The sequence below is a fragment of the Scylla paramamosain genome, chromosome 45 (genome assembly GCF_035594125.1).
Source record: "Scylla paramamosain isolate STU-SP2022 chromosome 45, ASM3559412v1, whole genome shotgun sequence".
Taxonomy (NCBI): Eukaryota; Metazoa; Arthropoda; class Malacostraca; order Decapoda; family Portunidae; genus Scylla; species Scylla paramamosain.
This window is the reverse complement of record NC_087195.1, coordinates 9518036-9530251: the sequence shown is the minus strand read 5'-3', so window position 1 is coordinate 9530251 and position 12216 is coordinate 9518036. Positions and strand designations below refer to the sequence as shown.

The window sequence follows — 12216 nt, the reverse complement described above, 5'->3', positions numbered from 1 at the left end:
CTTTGGTCTTAAAAACGTAGGTTCCACTTTTCAGCGCTTCATTGACACCATATTGGTTAATGTTAAGAACACTTTCACCTACTTGGATGACATCTTAGTAGCTAGTACAACTCTTGAACACATTGCTGATGCTAAGACTGTTCTTTCTACTTTAGCAAAACACAACTTAAGACTATCTATAGATAAATGTGAATTTTTCAAGTTCTCGCTCGCCTTCCTTGGCTATGAGGTCAGTGCTCATGGAATTAGACCACCTCAAAACCGCGTCACTGCAATTTCAGTTTCCTTTACCTCAAACTTCAACTGCATTGCGCCGTTTTATGGGGATGCTAAGTTTCTTTAGACCAATGATCCCTAATTTTGCCGATGCTGCTTATTCATTGACAGAACTCTTACGGCATAATCCATCTTCTAAATCTCTCTCGTGGACAGATGTTGCAAGGGACTCCTTCAACAATTTGAAGCAAGCCCTAGTCACTTGTCCTATCCTCGCCTATCCTTCTCAGAAGGCAACTGATTACCAGCCTGTGACTGACAGCTCGAGCTTCGCAGTTGGCGCAGCTCTATACCAGATTATGGATGACAAGCCTACGCCTCTTCCAAAAAGCTCTCTGACACTCAGAAAACCTATTCCACCTATGACAGAGAACTCTTAGCTTATATGGCTGTCATTCACTTTAAAACACTCATTGATGGCCACTCGGTCACCTTGTTCCTTGACCATAAACCTTTAGTTTCTGCCTTTCATTCTAAGTCAGTTGGAAATTCTGATAGGCAACAACGGCAACTTTCTTTAATCTCTGAATATGTATCATCAGTAGTGTACATCCGTAGGGACAACAATGTTGTTGCCGATTGTTTATCAAGACCATCATGTGCAATTTCAGTTGATTCTTTCGACTTGTGTGGCATAGCTCGTTCCCAGGAAGGTGACACCGAGGTCGGTTTGTACAAGGAGAGATTATCCAATTATACCTTACCCTCTAATCTTGCTCTATGGTGCGACATATCTACCAACGCACCAAGACCGTTTGTTCCTTCTTCTCTTAGGATAAATGTCATTCATTCATTACACGATCTATCTCATCCTGGTATTAAAACCACTGCTTAACTAATTAAACAACGTTATTTCTGGCCTTGTATGGACAAAGATATAGAGGAGTTTGTAACGAATTGTCTTAAATGTCAACAAGCTAAAACACACAGACACACAATATCACCAGTTTCTCCTATTTCTACTCCTACTGATCACTTCCAGACTGTTATATATTTATTGTTGGACCATTGCCTCCTGTTACTCTTCCTAACTACCCATACCCTCTCCCATACAGTTGCCTTCTGACTTGCATTGACAGAGCGACAAGATGGACGGAAGCTATACCTGTAATAGACACCACCGCGAGCTCCGTCGCTATTGCATTCGTGGCTGGTTGGATTTCTCGTTTTGGAGTACCGCTACAGGTAGTGACAGACAGAGGTGCTCAATTTGAAAGCGAGTTGTTTTCCGAGCTTTCCTCAATTATTGGCTTCCATCACATGCGAACAACTGCTTATCATCCTCAAGCGAACAGTATCATTGAACGCCATCACCGCTCTCTAAAATCAGCGATACGTGCTAGACAAGAGAACTGGTTTTATGCTTTGCCCATACTGGTTTTATGCTTTGTCCATAGTCTTCTTGGATATCGCTTGACACCTAATATGACCAGTTACTCGCCATTCACTGCTGTCACAGGAACTCATATGTTGTGTCCTGCAATTATCACTAAAGACTCGCCAATATCAACAAACAAAGATACTATACGATATTTCATTAAAGAAATGCAGGCCATTGATTTTTATATCTTTTCATCAGGTGAATGTCCCTCCTCATCTAAACCATATGTTCCTAACGTTCTGTTAGGTCTGGGTGCGGATTGACAGACTTCGCAAAAGTTTAGAAGCTCCTTATTCGGGACCTTATGAAGTAATACAACGTGACCCGAAATATTTCATCCTCAAACTTCCTCAGGGTGACACGTCTGTATCTATTGACCGTCTGAAGCCAGCTTGTATACCAATCACCAGACAAGCAACATCTAATGATAGAGATGACCTGACTATGTCTACCTTAGACTCTAATTCATCTCCTTTGCCTGATATCTCTGCTTCTACACCTTCCCCTTCTGCTCATTTCCAGTCTGATCTTCCTCGCCATACCATGCCTAATTTCCCTCGTACAACTCGTTCAGGGAGGACAGTGTATTTCAATCAACACCCTCACTATTTATATTACTAGGTGAACTCCGTTCTAGAGGGGGGAGTATTGTAGGAGTACATAGATACACCATTAGAAGTTCAGTAATGCGGTTTACACCTCGTTGGGTACTGCCACGGTCTCAGTCATTCGGCTGACTGGACGCCTACCTAAAACACCACACACACACGCCTGCAATAGTTTTCCTTTATTGTGATTTAAGCACCACCTGGAGTTTGGGCCTCTGTTGTTGTATACTTGCTGTGAACGTGTCTGAGGAATCTAACTGCGCCTGTGAACAGCGCCCGCAAATAAACTCACGGCACCTGTCTGGAAGTTTCTGTACCTATCCGCGCTCTACAAGGTAACTGCGTTTTCCCTCTCCTTCTCCTTGTTTTCTCCCGCCACGTCCACCTCCTCTGTCACTCCCTCCAGCACAATGAAGGGATTCCTCGTCTCCACGCAAGGCGCCTTGAGAGCCTTTAGCCTCTTGGCGCGCCTGCACGCATATTATATATTATGTATATATATATATATATATATATATATATATATATATATATATATATATATATATATATATATATATATATATATATATATATATATATATATATATATATATATATATATATATATATATATGTATATAATATATATGTATATAATATATAACATGCGTGCAGGCGCGCCAAGAGGCTAAAGGCTCTCAAGGCGCCTTGCGTGGAGACGAGGAATCCCTTCATTGTGCTGGAGGGAGTGACAGAGGAGGTGGACGTGGCGGGAGAAAACAAGGAGAAGGAGAGGGAAAACGCAGTTACCTTGTAGAGCGCGGATAGGTACAGAAACTTCCAGACAGGTGCCGTGAGTTTATTTGCGGGCGCAAATATATATATATATATATATATATATATATATATATATATATATATATATATATATATATATATATATATATATATATATATATATATATATATATATAGGTGCAGGACTCACAGGTAGAGTCTTAGCTCTTTCATTTGATCTCAGTCACTTAGGTTCAGGACATAAGAACATAATAGGAACATAAAAATTAAGGGAAGCTGCAAGAAACTATTAGGCCTACACATGGCAGTCCCTGTATGAAATATACCTACCTATTTTCACCTATCATTCCCATCCATAAATCTGTCTAATCTTCTCTTAAATATCTCAACAACTATCTCTAACAGTATCTTTTCATCACGGCAGATGGAGGCTAGGACTGATGGTTAGTGACTAGGTTGATGTTTAACAGTGCTGGCACAGGGGCACTCTTACTTTTGGGATGGTAGTGAAACGTGAAACCATTTTTTCAGTTCAAGTTTTTAAAGTATAACCCTCACAATCTATCATGATATCGTCCCATCAGTCAGTATTTTATCTTAATAGAGGGAATTACAAACTCAAGTTGGAATCATTATGGATGTGTCGAATATATATATATATATATATATATATATATATATATATATATATATATATATATATATATATATATATATAAACTACAATGGTTGCTCTTATAAGAATATAAATGGGCCCACAGTACTACTAGTAGTAAATGTAGCAGCAGCAGCAGAAGTAGCTGTAATATTATATTAGTACTCTCACTGTCAAGACTACTGTTGCTACGGCTACTACTACTATTTTTTCCAATGATAATAATAACATAAGTACTAATAGTTATTATTTTCATCATTAATAATGGTACTTCCGTAGCTACAAGTACATGGTACCTTCAGATCGTCTCTACGGAAAAGTATTCGAAAATGGCACTTCAACAGGAACTATTGGAGCTGTACTCAATGGGGTGAGTTATTACATAGTTCTGTTCGTCCTTTGTTTCCTCTTCCTTCGTCTCTTTTTTTTTTTTTTTTATCCTCATCATTATTAGTAATGGCGCTGCTAGGCACGGTCCTGTCATCACACGAACACTCCTAGTTCACTGCTGGCAAACATAATAAAAACTTGCCTCGGTCTGTCCCTATAATAAGGCGGACCAACAAACCTTCCAACCAGCAAGGCACCCGATTAAGCTGCAGGATTCACATGTAGAATCCTAACTCCTTCATTTGATCTCAGTCACCCAGGTCCAGTATCTGTTCATCAGGGCAGATGGAGGCTAGGAGAGGCGGCTGGTGACTAGGTTGGAGTCTAACAGTGCTGGCACAGGGGCACTATTACTTCCGGGATGGGAGTCTATAGTGTGAAACCTTCTTTCAGTTCAGGTTCTCCAAGTACCATCCTCACAAACTCAAGTCCCATCAATCAGTATCTGATCTCAGTAGAGGGCATTATAAACTTAAGTTGAACATGTGGAACCATAAAGGGGCTGAGGTGTGGTTGACAAGGAGGCTGGAACACGAGTGGACTAATCCAATGATAGCCCGGAATTATAAGAATTCTCATAATAGGAGAATTTTGGATTATGTTACGTTTACTAGTGACTGATCCTTGGAGTATAAAGAAAGGAAATTTCATCAGTAAACGTTTTGCCGTTCGCATACCAAACACTCATTATCATTGTAAGATTTCCCCCATCCCTCGATTAAGCCTCACCATGCCCTTGCCACGGCCTTAGCACATTTCCCCAAGCTCTTTCATACGGGAAAGGAGTCCATAACACGAAACATAGTTGCCTCTACTAGACAACAAACCCATCTGGTAGGAAAATAGATCAAGATGGACGATCTACTGTGGCTTAGCTTTATTAATCTGCTGGTCATGTCTTAGGTATATATTAGGTAATGTCTTAGGTAAGGCATATTTAAAGACAACTCTTTCCTTTCTTATACTACATAACATAAAACTTACTCCTTCCACCCTTTCTCTTAAAAATCAAAACTAAAGATGGCAGCTCCAATACCAAGTTCGGAATTCTCATCTAGGGAGGAAACCAAAAATGTGCCAAGATTAGACTGCTCTTCCACCATCGACCCAAAGTGTGTTGACACCTCTAATATTTTTTACATCAAATTGTGCAAGATCCGCGTCCTTAAGTCTAACTTTCCATATGTGGAACATCGTCTCTCACTTAATAATAAACACAACAGGAGACTAAAGCCGACAGAGAATAACAACATAAGAATAACTATTGGGAACAGTATTACTGCTATTGATGGCATCCCCTGGCCAAGCGTTCTAGCATCAAAGAATGCCAACGACATACTGCAATAGTTATGGACCTCTACGAATTCGTTTTCAGGATTCGAGCCAACATAAGTCCATATTTCTGAAAAAAAAAAAAAAAAACGAAAATATAAGGTGGCAGTACAATAAAGCGACCATCATAAGACCGGATTGTTTATACAAGGAAATTTCTATTTTAATTCATTTTTACATTTGCCATCATTGTTCATTATTTTATTCAACTTCCTTTTTGCTGTCTAATACCTATAGTAGCAGTAGTAGTAGTAGTAGTAGTAGTAGTAGTAGTAGTAGTAGTAGTAGTAGTTAGTAGTAAGTACTACTACTAGTAGTAGTAGTAGTAGTAGCAACAACAGTAAAGTATTAATGATAATAGTAATAATAATAATAGTAACAATAATAATAATAATAATAATAATTATTATTATTAATAGTAATAATAATATTTCACACTGCAGGACGCGGACATGACGGGTTTGTTGGTGGTGGACGAAGCTCGCATGAAACATCTTGATTTTACGGTCCCGCTTTTCATGGAGCGGTTTCTTGCGGTAGTAAAGCGGCCAGTGCTGGAGCCCGATGTGGCTGGATTTGTGAAGCCTTTCACAACATTTGTACGTGTGTGTGTGTGTGTGTGTGTGTGTGTGTGTGTGTGTTTAATATCTGGAAGAAAAGTGTCTGAAGACTGGCGGCTGTATATTAATCAGGCAAAAATGAGGTTTAAGAAGACAAGTGTTTATAAAATATTTTTGAACTTGTGACCGTTTACTTAAAATGTGTGTGTGTGTGTGTGTGTGTGTGTGTGTGTGTGTGTGTGTGTGTAAAACGGTGTTGAGACCCTCCCTGTTCCCTGTCAGGTTTGGACAGCAACTCTGGTAGCCATCCTCTTCACCTCCCTTACTTGCACACTCCTACTGGGTGTCTACGAAGCTCTGCCTCTTGCTGAGACGCTATCAACACCTAATGACTCTAGCGATGGGCAACCTTTCATGAATCTCAGTCTGACGTCCCTGTTGTGGTGTGTGGCTGTCCTTTTGTGTCAAGGTAATTCATACAAGATTCATATTTGTGTCATAATCATGACCCTCGTCAATCGCCGCTGTTACTCCACTGGCCTCCTTCACTCATCTCTATTTGTTGCTTGTCTATTCCAGAGTATCTCAGCAAAACTTCTCATCTCATCTTTTCATTGTATACGTTAATTCTGCCTTTTTTTTTTTATAGTCATTTTTTTTTTTTATAGTCACACCTTAATATTTTATTTCTTTATCAATCCATTTATATGTTCATGTGTTCGGTTCATAACACTGCCCTCTTTTCCCTACATGTACACATTCATCACAATGTATTCAACTTTGTTCAGCTTACAAATCCATATCCTTTTCTTTTGATAACTGTACGACTGTACGTTTCCGGTTCATAAAATTATATATATATATATATATATATATATATATATATATATATATATATATATATATATATATATATATATATATATATATATATATATATATATATTTTAGGCAGACGTGATTAAAGGCAAGTGCGACCTCTGCATTGTTTAGTTTTTGGTCGTATTTTTCTATTCGTCAGAATAATTCTTTTTCTGCGAGTGGCAGGGCTCCGAGGAGCTTTCCAAAATTTGTAGTTTCAGCTACTTTTCGTTCCTCTTGGAAGATCTTCAGGCTAATGATGCTCTGTGTGAGCTTCTTTTATTTCTGCTGGTATGATGCCAACTGGCCTATACGAGTATAGAGCCCTCATGGGGAGTCTGTCGATGATGTGTGTTATCAAGGAACGCATGTTGCGTTCCTTTACCCATTTATATTATTAATGTGTATGACGTGATATTAGCTCTTTGCTCTTCTTCTTGAGGGTGTTTTTGGTTTGAGATATGCTGGTAGGAATGTTGGCTGTAACTTGTGGGAGCTTGAGCGCTTCTCTAGCGGCGAGGTCAGCTTCCTCATTTCTGTAATTCCAACGTGGCTGAGGACCCAGTTGAAGTGGATATCTCTTCCTTGTGCTTTGATTGATTGGGCTGCAGCTAGTATCTTTGTTGTGATGTTGTTGTCTGTTGGGGTTGGATTGCGTAATGTTTGCAGGCCTCCAAGATAAGTTCTTTCCATGGTGGGGGTTTAGCATAAGTTTCATCGTGTTTGTCTTCCCGGAGGTATTGGAAGATTTGATGGGTTTCTCTGGTTCTGAGGATGTCGCTAGTTGTTGATGTCCATTTTTTTTTTTTCTTTTCCGGTAGAGGTTTATGTTCTGAGCTAATGTTTGCTTGATGGTATTAGCCAGTCCCATGTTTTAAGTTCTTATCTATTTTATCAGGTGTCCTGCGTTGGCGGTATAAATTCGTGTAGGGTGCTTGCGTTCGTCCACCTTTGGGCGCCGGTTACAAACAACCCTGAGTGTTTTATTCTGTGTACTTTCTAGGGCGGTCATGTTTCTTAAGGACGCTGTTGCTAGGCATGGCGTAGCGTATTCGATGATGGATCGAATGGCCTGGATATAATAGCACCTCATTATTTCTGGAGCTATTCCTCCTTGGGCCTTGTGACGGCTCTCATGACTCTTAGACGTGCCTCTGCTCTCTCCTTGAGTGATGATGCTACGTGTTTGTTGAAGGTGAGGCGTGCATCGACCTAGATGCCCAGGTACTGATGACACGTTGTCCAATTTACTGCTGTACCGTGTATGGTTAGGGGTGCAAGCTGTGAGTGGCAGGCTAGGTGCATGATGCTGAATTTAGAACTGCATTCTTGTGTTTATTTATCAAAGTTTAGTTTTTTTTTATAGTGTACCTAAAATAGCACTTGAGCATCTACCGTTTTCTTTCATTCTTTCTAAGTTCCAGGTTCCGGTATTATTTCGGCTAAATACTCGTAATTTCCTTGCATTGTTTTTATTTGAAGTATGCATTTAAGTATATATTCTTTTATAGGTAATATTTACAAGTCAAAATCATATTTCTGTGTATGCATTTAGTAAGTAATTCAAGTGATGTATGTTCGTTATTGTATTACTGAAGAATTAAATATCATAATAAAATTAGAGGCCAAGCAAAACACATGGCATTTGACTGCACCGGGAACTCTCCTCCATTCTTTAAGTTTTCTGCACGATGTGGGCTTAAGGAAGACCCCACATTTTGGTGCCCAGACCCGGGAGGACTCCCTTAAGAAGATAGTTACTTGTGCAGTGAAGATAAGATGGAGAAGTTAATGAAGACAAGGACGACATATCGAGGATGGGTGACGAGAGCTTCCAACGCTGAGTGACACCCTGAAGGCCCCGACCACCACCAGCAGTCAGGTCGAGTTCCCCATCCAGGAATTCGACAAGAGACTAGCTAAGTTAGATTAAGTACAAGAAGCAATATAAGCAGAAGTACTTGAAGAAGCAAGTATGCAAACCCGGATACTAGTTGAAGACAAGGTCAGGGAGTTAGCAGCAGCAGCTGGTTCTGGTGTTAAAGCTAATAGTTTGAGTGGCAAGTCTTCCTCTCAAGAATCAGACTTCACTAATGTCAAGTTACCCAAGTTGGAGTTGCCGAAGTTCAATGGTGAAGTGACCCACTGGCATTCTTTCTGGGATCGTTTTCCTCCTACATCGATGCAACAGATCTTCCAGTGATCAATGATCTAGTGATCCAGTATCTCTTCTAAGCAGTCCCTTTTCCATCCAATTAGCAATCATGGGTACAGTTAAAATTATACAACCTAACGTAGCTCACTGGAAGCCACACACTCTCTCATTAACATGTACAGATCTATAGATTCTGACATAATTCTGATAAACAGCCACACCTCAACAACTCTGACAACATTAAAATGCACGGATACAATACTTGTCAAGGTCCAAAAGTCTTCAAGCCTGCATAAGTAACTTGAAGTTGTCAGCAGAGATAACTATGGATGGACTCCGACCGTACATAACGTATAACATACCCAAGAAAGCGATTGTTTCAGAATGCAACAAACTTCAATCAGCACACTGGGAAAATACAATAAAACAAACAATAACTAAAAATCACTCACCGCAAGATTTCTGAAAGGCCATTCGACAGGTAACGGAAGCAAGGAATCGAACTCACCTTACATTATTCATAACGGCACCAAACTCTATTCTCCCGAGGAAAAAGAACCAATCTTTAGGAGCATCTGGCGAAACATTCAGAATAAGTGATGAAGAAAACCACCAGTTCGATGCACGCAATAAAATAAGAGTAGACAATTTTCTCAATATTAACCAGGATAAGTGAAGCCTATTTCCGTTCGCAGACCTTACTAGACTTCAAGTAAACAATCACCTAACACACAAAATCACCCAAACTGAAGTAAAAAATATTATAAAAACAAATTAAAAACTACACAGAACAATCATATCTCTAAACTTATGCTAACTACCCAAGGAAGCAATTACTGCTCTAACGGCAGTTTACAACACCGCATTATCTCTGTTATTTCCCTATTAAGTTAAAATTAGCTAAAATCATATTAATTCGGGAACCAAATAAAAGAGGCACCGATCCACTAGATTACCGTCCAATATCACTTCTAGAAGTACCCGGTAAAATTTTAGAAAAAAAAAAAAAAGACAATCTCAGGCTAAGGATTTACTTAGAACAAAATAACATCCTACCCAACAAGCAACACGGCTTCCGTCAAGCAAAAGGCACCAAAACAGCACTAAACATCACAACAGAAACAATAGCTGAGGCCTTAGCAGATAGGAAAGAGTGCTGCATAGAGCTACGTCACGTACCTAAGGCTCCTTTGACAAAATCTGGCTCAAAGGACTCAAATTAAAAGTAATTAACTTGCATCTTCTTACAGTTATAACCAAAACTCTCTCTACTTCAAAAAAAAAAAAAAAAAAAAAAAAATCTGCAAGCATCTCGATCAACAACTTCCTCGGCCCACCCTTTCAGCCAGGTAGCGGGATCCTCCATGGGAGATCACTTTCACCTACACTTTGCACTCTAGACTTACCAGCACCCACTCCAGGTTCAACTAATATACTACACTATACGCCGCCTTCATTATCCCCTATTCAAAAGACAGTCATACTCGGTCTAAAAGTTAACATAATCGGAATCCAAGGGCATATCACCAACATAAGCTAACCACACACTAACTACACTAAGGCCCCTTTCAGACGTATCGACTTTCCGCCGTCCACGGCACGACGTCGTTCTCTCAAATAACCATGGATGTCTATGGACGCCTTCACACGTATCGACCGACGCCGTGAACGACTTGGCGCCGTGGACGGCCGCCGTTGTCACAACGGCGCCCATTTGGAAATGGCACGGCGTTGCGCCGTCGACGGCGTGAAATGTACACAGGTCTCTATGGACTTGTTCAAACGTGTCGACGTTCCGCCGTCTGAAGTGGACGGCGCGAGTAGCGTGTCACACCACTTCAGTCGTTTCCTGACCACAGACGTGTTTATAGTATTGCTCACCATTGATAATGGAAGACGTTGATGTAGACGTTGAATTGTTGATTAGCCTGGTTGAAGAGAGGCCTGTTCTCTGGGACAAAAGCCTTGAAGCATATAAGTCCAAGACTGAAACCACTGCAGCATGGAGGGAAGTCTGCAATCATCTGAACCCGGGCTTTGAGTCTATGAGTGACGATGCAAAGAACAAATATGGTGAGTACATGAACTTTTCATATTAATGTCTAGTGTGCAAGGTATGTCTTGTGTTGATCAAGATAATGTTTGTTTGTGTTAATGTGTTCTATGTTTGTTTATGATTCCTTTGTGCTTCCATTCGTAGATGTGTGTGTGTGTGTGTGTGTGTGAAATTTTTTCAGGTGGTTGTTACCTCACCCCAATTTATTCTGTTGTACAGTAGCAGCTTGTCCACCCCACTACAGAATATATTGAATACAGAAACAAAATTCATGTACATATTTATTATTTATTTATACATGTTTTTATTCCCAAACTCTATGCTCCAACTAAAAAAAATGTTCATATGGCTGGTGATTCATATATAATGAAAATATTAGTTATACTGATACATAAGTATGAAGACATACATGCGATACATGCTTAGGTATACAATAAATACTACCTTAGTATACAGTCATAATCAGCTAAGTCTTGTATAATGTAACAGGCTAACAGGTTACTCCTATACATCATCATTGTCTTCTTTACATTTTCCACTGCCACGCAACTGACCCTTCTTGTGTCATAAAGTACTCAGCAAAAGCTTTGCGGATATCATTACCAGATTTGTTTCCGCGTTCACCCTCCATGTATGGAACGGCATTAAATCCTTCGATTGTGAGTGTGTCTTCGAAGTTGTAACCATCTCGCTCTCTCACAAAATTGTGCAGTACACAACATGCCTGTACAATTTTCATACTCAGTTCCACTGACACATTGAGTGGCCTATGGAATACTCTCCATTTATTAGACAATATCCCAAATGAGCATTCTACGTACCTCCTTGCTCTACTCAACCGGTAGTTGAAAACTCTTTTTTGCTGATCCATAATTTTCCCTGAGTAAGGTCGCATAAGATTCATGTGAATACCAAATCCTTCGTCTCCAACAAACACATATGGAGTGCAACCTGGTATAGACTCAGACAAAGGCTTTGGCTTGGGGATAGGGAGATCATTGTTAGCAATGTCTCTCCAAAGCTGTGTCTCCTTAAACAATGATGAATCACAGTCTTTCCCATAAGCACCAATGTTCACGAACACAAATCTATACTCACTATCAGCCACGGCCAGCAATACCATTGAGTAAAAGTCCTTGTAGTTCCAAAACAAAGACCCGCT

The 12216-nt window shown here is 39.9% G+C and overlaps 1 protein-coding gene across 1 annotated transcript in view; it reads left to right on the top strand.

The window, feature by feature from the left end:
- Positions 1-12216, top strand: part of LOC135094347 (uncharacterized) — a 113654-nt gene that overhangs the window by 44250 nt on the left and 57188 nt on the right. Inside the window, exons 3-5 of the mRNA XM_063994379.1 lie at positions 3980-4070; positions 5866-6021; positions 6265-6451. Of these exons, the coding sequence (XP_063850449.1) occupies positions 3980-4070; positions 5866-6021; positions 6265-6451 (434 nt within the window). The remainder of the gene's footprint in view (positions 1-3979; positions 4071-5865; positions 6022-6264; positions 6452-12216) is intronic.